This window comes from Phoca vitulina, unplaced genomic scaffold, assembly GCF_004348235.1.
Source record: "Phoca vitulina isolate PV1807 unplaced genomic scaffold, GSC_HSeal_1.0 scaffold13, whole genome shotgun sequence".
Taxonomy (NCBI): domain Eukaryota; kingdom Metazoa; phylum Chordata; class Mammalia; order Carnivora; family Phocidae; genus Phoca; species Phoca vitulina.
The window spans coordinates 23,716,894-23,730,648 of record NW_022589716.1 but is presented as its reverse complement, the minus strand read 5'-3'; the positions used below and the strand labels follow the sequence as shown (position 1 = coordinate 23,730,648).

At 36.4% G+C, this 13,755-nt stretch overlaps 1 protein-coding gene across 3 annotated transcripts in view; it reads left to right on the top strand.

Annotated features, from left to right (window-relative positions):
• SUCLG2 (succinate-CoA ligase GDP-forming subunit beta) overlaps window positions 1–13,755 on the top strand; it is a 410,084-nt gene that overhangs the window by 153,219 nt on the left and 243,110 nt on the right. For all 3 annotated transcript variants that reach the window (XM_032411719.1, XM_032411718.1, XM_032411720.1), the window contains exons 8-9: window positions 1,078–1,239; window positions 3,449–3,591. In XM_032411719.1, the coding sequence (XP_032267610.1) occupies window positions 1,078–1,239; window positions 3,449–3,591 (305 nt within the window). The remainder of the gene's footprint in view (window positions 1–1,077; window positions 1,240–3,448; window positions 3,592–13,755) is intronic.

Here is a 13,755-nt window from a genome sequence, read left to right as displayed (position 1 = left end):
TAAAAAAAAAAAAAAAAAAAAAGAATGGAATGTCATCATAGACAACTAATTTCTACCCAAAGGGATATAATAAAAGGGGTCAGATCCCAGAAACCTGCATGTCACCCCTCCTCACTGCAGGCTCTCCCTGAGAATTCATATAGAAGATATCCTGTAAATCAAGGAAAATGCTCTTTCCATGGTCCATCCATATCACCCAGTGGGTTTCAACTGTGTCCAAGGCTTTTGGTCATTGAGAGAGTTGGAGATTTCTACCTGTACCAGAGAGTAGAGACAGTAGTGCTGGTAATGCCTGGCTACCTCCCATCATATCTGATCTGTCTCGGTCTCTTAGTGTTTTATAACCTGAATCAAAAGAGTCATATCGTGCACACATCAGGATGATGGTCCTAGTTTGAGCAGACCCCAAAGTAAGTATATGAGCAGTTTAGGGATTGTTATTTCCATTTTCCAAATAAGAAAACTGAGGCCCTAGGAGGAAGTAGGTTAATTTTTTTTATCAAGTTACAGAGTTAGTTAAGGATCAAATAAAAAACTCATGATTCTAACCCAGTGTTCTTTGCACTAAATCTTTCAGAAATATTAGCAAGGATACTGATTAAATAAAAATTTCACTTTGCAGCATCAGAAGGACAAAGGAGGACAGTGGGATTAAACATTATAATCTAGTTTCTCTTTGCATCAAAGGTAAAGGTGATGATCAGTGGTTATATACTAAAAATAAGAAATGTAATAAAAATGGCAAATCAAAGCTGTATGTAGATGTGGCAGTCTATAACTTTTAATGGGTGACCACAGTTTATATTGTTATTTTATTAAACAGAGACCAACAGGTGTAAATTTCTGTGCTCTTTATTAGAATGTAAGTCCCTTGAGAACAGGGACTATGCCACCATATTTGTCTTTGTACCCCTAAAGTTTAAGATCAAGAAAGCCGTAACAGTTTCTCCTGCCCCTATCATGAGAAAAAAAAATGACAGTATTTTATTTTTCTTTCTTCTGTGCCTGCCACCCTGGGGAACTAATTTATAGATCCTTAAGAGATATTCATGTGTGTGCCTTTTTTCCTTTATTTAGTTGTCTGTTTTGATGCAAAGATAAACTTTGATGACAATGCAGAATTCCGACAAAAGGACATATTTGCTATGGACGACAAATCAGAGAATGAGCCCATTGAAAACGAAGCTGCCAAATATGATCTAAAATATATAGGACTGGATGGGAACATTGCCTGCTTTGGTAAGAAAATAGTTTTATCAAAAGCATGATTTGTGGATTTTTGCAGAATTTAGGAACTACTGATTTCTGAACCTTTCTGAAATGGTATATCCTGGTAGCCAGTAAAAATAGGAGTTTTTGTAGCCCAAAAGTCTTGGGAAACAATTCCAAGTTTCTTCCCAAAGTTCATTTTGCTCAGTGGTCACTGGCTTAAAGCAGGGTTTCTGAAGTCTGTCATTATTAACATTTTGGGTGGAATAATTCTTTGCTCTGGGGGGCTGTCCTATACATTGTCAGATATTTAGCATTGTCCCTGGTCTTCAGGTGCCACTGGGGACCCCCCCATTTTGATAACCAAAGATGTTGCCAAACACTGGCAAGTATCTTCTGGTAGCCAAAATCACCCCAGCTGAAAAATACTATTTTAAAGCATCTTGGTTAAATTTTGCTTAATAAAAATCAAAATCTTTGCTACTCCAGTCTGTGTTAATATGCTAGGAACTATTCTGAAATTTGGTTTTAAGATAAAATTTCTCAGAGGAAGTAGAAGAGAACATACACTTGAATCATTATACTCCAGTTTCAGCTTTTATGATAACCAAATGATAAAATGTTTAATCCATTATCCAGTTTATTAATAAAACAATTGATTTTATCATACTCATCTAAATTTGTGAAAATGGCTTATTCAGCTGAGATAAGAATGGGTCTGTAGAGGTAATACAATTTCTGTTACTGTCCGCAGCTTATAGAGCTGAGATTTATACGCATCTGTGTTTCTGGTGGAGCCAATTCACTGCACTAGAAACTGAGGTCTTAATCTTCATGGAATTAAAATAAAAAAGATTTGTAGCTCATTAAACCAACAGGATTATTATATTCAGAACTGAACAGACCTCATCCAGTAGTCTGCTGAGCCATACAATAGAAAATGACATCTAATTACAAGGGATACCAAAAGCTCTTGCTTTGTATCAGAGTAATAACTGTAATGTACTAGACCACTCACATTGTTCTGATCTTGATAAGCTAATGCGCTCTCAATATTTGTAGGCATTTAGAAAGGAGAATGATATAATGGTGTGTTTAGAACAAATTAAATACAGATTCTTTGTAGCCTCTATGGGAGTATGCATGATTTGACCAAGTTAGTAGCCTCAAAAGCAACAATTAACACATTTCAAATTATTTTAAGATTGTATATAAACCATTTTTATTGTAGTTGCCCCAGACTTAAATTAGTCACAGTTCATAGGCTTGTCTGGGGAATTCAAGGGTCAGAAAAAGTGAAGTATATTTTACCTTGAGAGTTTCTGCTGTGTTTAGGAGGTCTGCTTTTTTTTTTTCTTTCTTCCTATCTAACCTGAGGAAAGTAATTTCATATTAATTAAGTATAAGAAGCCAAAAAAGTACAATTGGTCAATAAAACTCAGCTCTGGAAAATAAGAATTGCAGTGCTAAAACTCTTTATTTATTTTCTTAAAAACAAAACAAAACAAAACAAAAAAAACCACCCTAAGACGTTAGCACATTTTGGTTCTAGTTTTAATGATCAGGTTGCTAGTGAACATTTCTTATAATAATTTGAAGAAGGAACAGAAGGATAAGAATATTATTTGGATGCTATCATTTATTCATTTGTTTTCTGAGTTTATCCACATAACCTATAAACATGCATGGTTGCACTGAGTGTAAAAAAGTATGGAGCCCTACTGAAGTTGGGACCCTTGTGGCTCAACCCCAGAGGGATGCTACATTCAAAGGAGCATATTCTCAGCAAGCAAAAAATTAAACAAATTCCATTTTTTACTCAGATCTTTTAAAGGATATTAAAAAGAATGTAATTCATAGACCCAGATAACTTCTTGTAGCCTTCTCTCTTTCCCGGTTCTCTTGAGTTCTGTATTTTTCCAGAACCCAAAACTTCATCTTCTCCTACTAGCCCAGATTAATTAATTATGGAAACCTTTCCCTTTTATCTGTTTCCCAGATTGACGTAACTTCTCAACAAACCTGTCTTCCTATTCCCAGGTCTTTTTGTTTATTCTTGTGCACATTTCCTGATTTATTCCTAAAGTCTATGAATTTACCTGGTGGAACACAGTTCCAGGCAGGACATTGACTTGGTAGTGACAGGGTTCTCTTTGGCATTATGGGGGAGGGAAATGGTTCATTCACCCTTTCGTGTTGCTAAATTTATCCTGTCTTGTGTGCCATTTACATTTCCCAGTGAATGGTGCTGGACTTGCCATGGCTACTTGTGACATCATCTTCCTGAATGGTGGGAAGCCAGCCAACTTTTTGGATCTTGGTGGTGGTGTAAAGGAAGCTCAAGTATATCAAGCTTTCAAACTGCTCACAGCCGATCCTAAGGTAACCTCTGTCTTTGTAGGGAGATTGCATAATGTTCTGATTTTTCACCCTCAAGAGCTGCCTTTTTCCTGCTGCTAAGGGGGTAATAAGCCAACACCTTTACTTTGCAGTCGCAGGTGCAAATCCTGCTTTTATATCTGCTTGGAGTACACAATGAGTTATTCATTTCAGATGAAAGGCTGATAAGTGCCTCCAGGATCTTATTACAGATGCTGTGCTTCTGAAGTTCTGAGAGATAGGAGGAAATAAAAAGGGGGGAGTGCACCAGACGGTGAAACATTGGTTGGCATGAAACATTATTTGAGTAATGTACACTAAAGCTCTTATGTGACTTAGAGGACTCAATCTCTGATTCCTTCCATGCTGCAAGTATTATCATACAATTGGAGACAGAAGAAAATTAAAGGATTATAAAACTGTGTATCACTAGAAAGTAATGACCCCACATTCTTTTGTATGCTTTTTAATTGTCATAGTTTATAACGTGTGCTAGCTAGCATAGAATGTTGCTTTATGAACCTCTTTTCTCCTTGCCTACCGCATAGCTGCCACACCCATGCTAGTGCATAGTAGGGATCCAGTAAACACTTTTCAAGTTCAATACCCGTATGCTCTGTTTCGACCGCAGGTACTCACTTGTCTATGACAACATGGTTTAGGTGGACGTTTATGACATGGAGAAGACTCACATGTTTTGAACTGATGATATATATCATTTATTTCTCTTTACAATTCTGTGAGGTAGTGTGTGCACCACCACCATTGGACTTTAAACTTTGAGAATCATTATCTTGATACTGTTAGAGTATCTGAGACATGCTCTTGGTTCTTAATGTATCTGAAGACATGGGAAATGTGAACCATCACTAGGAAAATCATAAAATGGTATCAGATTTTTTTTTAAAGAAATGTGGTCTGAACTTAATATGGAAGCTTCTCATTAATAAGCGTACCAACAATAGTCTTTTGGTTCGCGTATATAAAATTTTGTTTTATATTAGTAGTATGCTTGTCTGTTTTCATTATGACTCAGATGGTTGCTCACCTTACATTTTTGCTAACTCTTGTCCTTCTGATTCACAAAATAAATGGTAGGGTGTAATCAGCTGCTAATCTTTAGTTCTCCAGTGCTATCCAGGAAGAGCACTGTCACCAAAATCCAGTCACCCAGCCATGAAGAAAGTGTTTGCAGTTGGTTTTTCTGTTTATATAAGTACCTTGTTTTCATTGGTTAAGTAGGAATATTATCAGTGTCTTCCTAGTTATTAATTTATTTATCCCTTCTTCTTACTATTACTTTCTTTTTTTAAGATTTTATTTATTTTTTTGATATAGATATATAGAGAGAACAGGAGCTGGGGGAGAGGGGCAGAGGCAGAGGCAGAGGCTCCCACTGAGCAGGGAGCCTGATGTGGGCTCAATCCCAGGACCCTGGGGCCATGACCTGGTCCGAAGGCAGATGCTTAACTGACTGAGCCACCTAGGTGCCCCTTCTTATTTACTAAGGGAAGGATCATTTTCCTCCCAGAGAGTTTCCTATCAATTGAAATCTCTAAATACCATGAATATAACTAACACACAGCTCTTGAAATGCTTGAACCACAAAGTATTCAGAGAACAGGGCAACTGTGATAAAATACTGAACTTTTAGTGTCTACTGAAATGCAGTGCTAAGAATAATAGAGAGCTATCGAGGGAGTAAGTCTACCAGGACAATCATTGCATTTTCTTTGGAATATCTTTTCTTAGCGGCTGATCTGGAATTTTAATTTTGTAAAAATACAGGAAGGGAAGGAAAAATCACTTGCAGAGCCATTTTTTTAAAAAGAGTCTCTTAAAAAATTTTGACTTTACCCTATGGAATATTTTCAAATGCTTAGAGTATTTAAACTTTTTTGAGATTGCCTGTCATCTTGGGTAGAGAAAGATATGTGGGAGTTATTTTATTTTTCTCATGCTATATCAGGAAAATGAATGCATAGCTCATCTCACTGTAAATTTTCCAAATCTTGAAATTTCAAAGACAGATAAAAAGCATAGAAATGTAATGGGTATTTTCAATCCTGGCATTGTTTAACAGATTTCAGAGAACAGAGGCTTAAAAATAGTATAGATGAATTGATTTGATTTTGCAAGAAAACCGGTTGTAGTTCTAGCAGTAATTATTTCAAGTAGCACCCCATTCAGCTGCCCAGAAGTAGAGAATCCCAAAAACCCAAAGCTAATTATTACAAAGGTATTTTCTTGTTAGATATAAGGATTAGTCAGTTGAAAACACTGAAACTCAAAATTGCAAAAGGCCTCTTGTTAAACTTGAATCAACTGATAGTAACAACTACTTGTTCATCGTGTGTGTGAGCTAATTCTATTGATCAAGTAATAAATGTTATAAATGTCATCATTCAAGAACAATATTATGGGTTAACCTATATTTCTACCATTTCAGCCATAGAGCTGAAACTTAAATATTTTGCTTGACTATTAGCCCAAATGCTGATACTCACTGGGACCTAACGCAAATGCCTTTATCACTAATAGGTTCCTTATTTGTTTGTAATATATATGAAACAGAGCTCCTCTGCCAAACTGTCTAAAACAAGAATCTTTTCAAGATAGCTCACTTACAAAACTGAATTCACATTAAATGTTTTATAATTCTCTTATTTTCAAGTTGGGCTGGAGATGAGAGAAAGACAGTAGAGTTTGTTCTGCTGGTGGTATGATAGATCTGATCTTCGTCGTTTTTAACATACAGAATTCTAAGCACTAGTGTTCTTTAAATCAAAAGGAGTAAAAATCACATAAAATAGGAAGTAGAAGTAGGGTTTTTGTGGTAATCTGTAAAGAATTTGAACACACTTAAAGGAAAAGCCCTCCAAAGAGTGTTATCCTTAAGTTTTTGTTTTCCTGAATCATGCTTTGGCTTTTATTTCTAATTCTAAACTTAGAATTCCAAAGGTGTAGAAAATGAGTACAAATGACATCTGGAGTGTGTAAAACATCTTACACAAATGAAGAAAAGGAAAAGATAGTTGACAGGAATCTGAATAGTCACCCCCACCCTGTTGGCCAAAGTTAAGCACATCTGTTGCCCTCTGAAGGCCTGATTTCAAAAACCGGTAGTGTGTGATTGACATTTGTGAAATCACCGCACCTGATCTGTTCGTGCTTCCTGGTTTAGATCCAATTTACAGTCATGTTTCAAAACTCTTTATTTTTAAATTTTTGTTTCTTTAAATATTATTATTTTTTGCTGCAGGTATAATTAATGTAAAGTGTTTTTCAAAGCTCTTTAAATATCCAGAAACAAATGTGCTGCATAAGCACCAAGTACTAGTTCAAAAAAGAAGGGGTTCTTCGTGGGGCTCGGGCACCAGACTGCCCAGGTTCCAGTCATATCTTTACCACCTACTGGTTGTGGGAGCTTGAGCACGTAATTTTACTTCTATATATCTCAGTTTCTTCTTTTGTAAAATGAAATAATAACATTACTTATTACCTCGGAGTGTTGCTTCATTTATTTTTTTTAGTATTTGGAGGTTAGCTTTATTAAAATTTTTTAATTGAGATGTAATTGACATATAACATCATGTAAGTTTGAGGTATATAATGTGTTTATTTGATACATCTGTAAGTTGCGGTATAATCACCAGTATAGCATTAGCTTCCATCCTGTTCTGTAATTATAATTTCTTTTTTGTGGTGAGAACATTTAATCAGAGACTTGTTCATTCCATTAATTGAGATACGCATATACATTTCCCATTTAAAGGAGGAATAATTTTATATGACAGTATCATTTAAAATTCTTTATAAATTTTTATTGAAGTATGACCTACATACAGGACAGTATGCAAATCGAAAGTATATAGCTTGATGAGTTATCACAAAGTGAACATAGCCATGTAACTGGCAGCCAGGTCACAAAATAGAACATGACCAGTGTTATGGACTAAATGTTTACGTCCCCCCCTAAATTCATATGTTGAAATCCTAACCCCCAATGTAATGGTATTAGGAAGTAGGGCCTTTGAAAGGTAATTATGTCATGAAAGTGGAGCCTCATGAGTGGGATTAATACCCTTATAAAGGAGACCCCAGAGAACTCCTTCACCCCTTCCTCCATGTGAGGATGTATCTAGACGATGGCCATTTCTCTACCAGGAAATGGGCTCTCATGAGACACTGAATCTGTCAGTGCCTTCATCTTGGACTTCCGACCTCTAAAATTGTGAAAAATAAATGTTTGTTGTCTTACCACTCAGTCTATGGTAGTTTTTTACAGCAGCCTGAACAGACTTAGACAACCAGCATCCCAGAAGCCAGTAATGAGCTCCTGCCCCATGCTTCTCCTTCCCTGCTCTCTCCCCAAAGGTGACACAGCTATCCCAACTTCTACTGTCATCCATTTATTTTGCCTTAATATAAATTTCAGCTTAATATAAATAGGATCATACAGTGTACACTCTTTTGTGTTTGCCATCTTCCGTTTAACTTTCATTTGTAAGATTCATCCACATTTTATATAGCAGTGGTTCACTCATTCTTACTGCTGTATGGTATTCTATTGTGTGACTCTGCCAGAACCCTTTATCCTTTTCTGTTGATGGACATTTGTGTTACTCAGTTTTGACTATTACGTTGCTGTGAACATGTTCTCATACAAGTCCTTTGGAGCACATTTCCGTGGGATATATTCTTGGAACTAGGATTTTTGGGTCATAACATATACTCATATTCAGCTTGAATGGATACTGCCAAGCAGGTCTCCAGATGTGCCCATTTACACTCTGGTAACCGTGTATGGGAGTTCCAGTTTCTCCACATCCTTACCAACACTCAGGACAGTCAAGCCTTTCCAGTTTCAGTCATTCTGATCAATGTATGGTGGTTTCCAATGAGACTGAGTGCTTTCTCTCATGACCAATGAGGTTGAACACCTTTTCATATATTTATTAGCTATTAAGGTATACTCTTTAAACTTCTGTTACCTTGTCTGTAGAGTGGACATGAAAATAATCCCTGGAAGCATTGCTTTGAATATCAACAGAGATCCTATATGTGTAAGTGGTTGGCAGACATTTCTAAAGCACAATGAAAACTTTAATGTGTGCTGTTGTTGTTTTTTTGAATGTTCGATTTCATTATCATTTCTAAGGCTTAGATTTATAATTATTGAAAGGGGAGGGACTAAGCAGTCATGGACAGGATGGGAGGTGTCTGAAACAGGTTTATTGACATCAGTGTTATTGCATGTATTGTTTTGAAGTTGATGAAATGTGTAAGCAATTCAGTAGCTTGCAGTGATTCTCTGTTCAGACAACCCAGAAAACACAACTTAATCAAGGGAGGATTAAATTCATGTCTGCAAGAACCACAGAATATCATTTGGTATAAATTTGAGAGGAGTCTAGCTATTTTGGCTCTGTGGTGTGTGCTTCAAAAGTCTTTAGAATTTGAGGCTGGAGAAGGAAAACTGCATGCCATATTTTCAGCATGCAAATGCCTTCAGTTTTTTTTAAATTTTATTTTATTATGTTAATCACCATACATCATTAGTTTTTGATGTAGTGTTCCATGATTCATTGTTTGCGTATAACACCCAGTGCTCCATTCAATACATGCCCTCTTTAATACCCATCACCAGGCTAACCCCTCCCCCACCCCCCTCCCCTCTAGAACCCTCAGTTTGTTTCTCAGAGTCCGTAGTCTCTCATGGTTCGTCTCCCCCTCCAATTCCCCCCCTTCATTTTTCCCTTCTTACTATCTTCTTCTTTTTTTTTTTTTTAACATATAATGTATTATTTGTTTCAGAGGTACAGGTCTGTGATTCAACAGTCTTACACAATTCACAGCGCTCACCATAGCACATACCCTCCCGAATGTCTATCCCCCAGCCACCCCATCCCTCCTACCCCCTACCACTCCAGCAACCCTCAGTTTGTTTCCTAAGATTAAGAATTCTTCATATCAGTGAGGTCATATGATACATGTCTTTCTCTGATTGACTTACTTCACTTAGCATAATACCCTCTAGTTCCATCCACATCATTGCAAATGGCAAGATTTCATTTTTTTGATGGCTGCATAATATTCCATTATATATATATATATACCACATCTTCTTTATCCATTCATCTGTTGATGGACATCTTGGCTCTTTCCATAGTTTGGCTTTTGTGGACATTGCTGCTATAAACATTGGGGTGTATATACCCCTTCAGATCACTACATTTGTATCTTTGGGGTAAATACCCAGTAGTGCAATTGCTGGGTCGTAGGGTAGCTCCATTTTCAACTTTTTGAGGAACCTCCATAAATATGTTTTGGGATTAATATGTGCTAAATGCCTCACACACATATTGTTGATTATCATACATTTAGAATATATTTAAGTATAAGACACAGGAACCTCTTTTTCACTTATTTACATGTTTATGTCAGAGGCTCACAACAAGACTCATTTTATTACAAGACCATGTGTATTTGCTGAAATACCATATCTGCAAGGGAACATTTATTTCGAGGGGGGGTAGCAATAGAACTTTTGTAGGGATTGATTTTTGAATATAATCCCAATCCTTTAAATATCATGAGCATTATTTTTGAAATAACTCTCCCATCCCTGTTCTTACAGGCCTCTTTGAAAATAAATTTTACTTTCATATGAGTTGGAAGGAGTAAAAGTCCAGGCAGCCGTTCTTTGTGTTGATAGGCTACCTGATAGTCTAGTCTGAGAAGAATACAAACGACTCTGTACTTATGAACTGGTAACCTGTCCTCTGGTTTCACCCATATGTAGGGTAACACTGTGCGTGAGCTAGCGAATGGAAAGCCAGTTGCCCCACACTCATTGCTCTTCCTTTCCTCAAAGTACTTTTCCTCTTGTCTTGCATTTTTTTCTCTGATGTCCAGTTGATCCAAATTTCCAACTATGTCTGGCTGTCCTTGCCCAGCATATGCTCATTCCATGTTACCTAACAGCACTTCCCAGTAAGAGCTGGGTCCTGGGAAGGCGGGTGGTTCTGTATCTTACACAAGATCCGTGTGTCTGATAGTGACCGCATTTTTCATGCATCCCTAATGGAACACTCTACAACTATTTTCATGCTTCTTGCTGACATAGTTTCAGAAATAAATCAAAAATAAGATTTTTACTCTTTGCTCTGCTTCTCAGAATTCAAATTTGAATGTGCTTTGTTTGTTTCATGGTAAGTAATTTGAAGAATTTTAACAGACTTGGGGATATTTCAGTAAATTTCATCATTTGTCCCAACATGCGCAGTAATTGATTATGAATCCTGTATGGAGAAGCCTTTGTAGACTGTTAAAGAGAAATGAACCACTGATAAAAGTATAGTGTCATATATATTGGAAATAATATATAATGATTAGAAGAGTTAGGTTTTTTTTTTCTCTCTTAATGTTATTGCACAGAGAAAAGACGTGGTTAAATTCAACAATGAAAAAATAGTGCGTTTTCTAACAAGGTAACCAAATAATAGCCAGGATTAATGTCAGGTATCTCTAAGTCTTAAGAATTATCTTATAATGGTAGAGTGATCAGGCATCTGAAAGTTTTGCTATTATTATTTTTGAGGTATTGTTTTTGAATCCAAATAATGTCTGGTAGGGGAATCACTAGATGTGTAAACTTTGGAAAACAATGCAGGAGAACAAGGTGAAGCGCCTTTGAGATGAGAGGGGTTCTGGTTCCTCTACCTCTACAGGGGTGAGCTGTAGTCTGGTGGGACGAGCCCCACTGCATTCCGGAGACGGAAGACACTGTGAATTCTCTTTCTTCCTCCCTCTACACTGCCCTCCACCCACTGCCAGAGAATTAGGAACTAGGGATGATTATGTTGTTCCTAAATGAACAACATGTCCATGTGGGCTTGCTGAAGAAATCGGCTTGACTCATCGTGGCTTGCAAAATATATAGCATTTTGTCTTTTTTTAGGGTGTTTTATTAAACAGCATCCCCTTTTTTCCTAATTATTAAATTAGGGAAACATAAGATATAGGAAAGTACCAAAATAAGTCAAGTTACATTTACATATACTATTTTACATGACTATGTAGTGTAGTATTTTTGACAAAACTAGTGTCAATATGATTGACACTATTATTTAGTCTAATTTTTCCCACTTTTTACATACCTTTTCCCTGTCCTTGTACACTCCTCTCCAACATCTTCAGGAGCTGAATAGTATTCAGTTGTATGAATATATAAATTTACTTAAGCAGTCCTCTATTATTTGGTATTCAGGGTGTTTCTAGCTTAAAATAATGCTGCCGTGAACCTCTTTGTACTCTTAACTTTACATACAGTTCAGGTTATTCATATAAGATGAATTCCTAGAAGTATGAGGGTGAATAGGTATGCAGATTTTAAGGTTTTCACACTTCCTGCCAACTTATCACCACACTAGGTAGAGGTGGAAGGAATGTAGAAGGCTGTCATCAATGAGAAGAGTGCCTATTTTGCTATTTAAAATGTGCCACAGTGTTGTATGGTTTTCCTAAGTCATGTCTCATGTGATGCACCTCACAGAGAAAATATATATGAGATAAGCTTTGTTCAAGTGTGAGTTAGAGTGCTATTGGCCTTAAATTCGAGAGCAATGAATTAACAATATATATTAAGTAAGGTGTCCTTAAGCAGAAACACACAGAAAACAAGGTTATGTATTGCTCTTTTGAGGAAAATGTTGTGACCAGAGGCTTGCAGGAACCTAACCCTGCATTTCCTTGGGAGCATTGGTTCGGTATTTGCTGACTCAGTGTTCACTGTAAGGTTATGGAGCATGACTACTGTGGATGAGGAGAATTGCCTGATTAACGTTTTGGATAATTATGGATAGCTCTTCAGAGATTATATGAAAGAGCTACTCCATTTTATCTTTCTAAGAAAAGACACTCAGGAACCCGTAGCCTGAATGTAAAGTAAAAAAATCTTTCTTTTCATAATTTCCTTTTACATGCTTCCTAAAGGGAAGGATTTTGATTCTTGAGAACCTTCAAAATGTGTTAGTAATGGCTTTTTAGACATATTGCCTTTAAGGATTAGATGAATAAATCTTGAGAAAATTTTAACTTAATTTTTCCACTTCTCAGGTAAGAATGATTTCCTTACACCTTTAGGTCCCTTCACTTTGTACTTTTTGAAAGTTTTCTTTATTTTTAAAAAATTGATTGTTTTTTCCACTTTTAGAAATTTACATTTCCTACTAAAAGTATGAGATTAAAAAAAATCATCCCTAACTTTATTACCGTAACACAACCACTATTATAATTTTGTTTAATTTCCTTCTAAAAATTATCTATACTTATCTTCTTTATAAGGTTATTATTAGAATGCCCTTCCTTTTGATGGCCTTTTTAAAAAAATCCGGTGTTACATGATACACATCTTCCAGTGTTGTTAGCTGATCTCCCTGAGAGAGACCATCAGTTTTACTAGCGTGTTAGTAATGGGCAGTGTTTTAAAGGTATCTTGTTATTTAGAAAGTTATTTAAAGAAACTCAGCATTTGAAATCTCTTTCAGAAAATGTGTGAACTTTGTAAGTCTGGTTTGCTGAAGCAGAGTACAGTATAGTTAACAAATAAATGTAATAGTAACAAGTATGAAAAACTTTGTGGTACAGAACAGATTTTTATAACAATGAAAAAAAGAAAATCACCATACTCCAGGGCCAACCTAGACCCCCCTTTAGTGACTTATGCATTTACTACCTCAATGGGTTGCTGATCTGACTTTGTTTTAATTATCTCAGGATTAATGAGTCATTCTTTAGTATCTGATACAGTCATTCTGAATTGCCCAGATTCTGAAATACCTAACAATTCCAAATGTGGCCTGATGTCCCTTCCTGACAGCTCAGTTCAAGGTCTCCCTGCTATCCTCCTGATATTTGCGGTTCAATGAGGTGACACTGAGTCCAGAACAAGACTTGCCAGAAGTACAAGAAAAAACTTATCTTTATTTTTCCTTGTTCTTTCTTGCCAGCATTCTTCCTAAGAATCCATTGATTTCTCTATGCATCTCTGTCTTTGTAAAAAGCAAGATGCTCCAGGTAAACTTGTAAAGTAGGTGTCTTGTTAACCTCTAGCCCCGCATCAGATGCCACCTTGGTGATAATTTGTCCCCATCTCCATCTTCT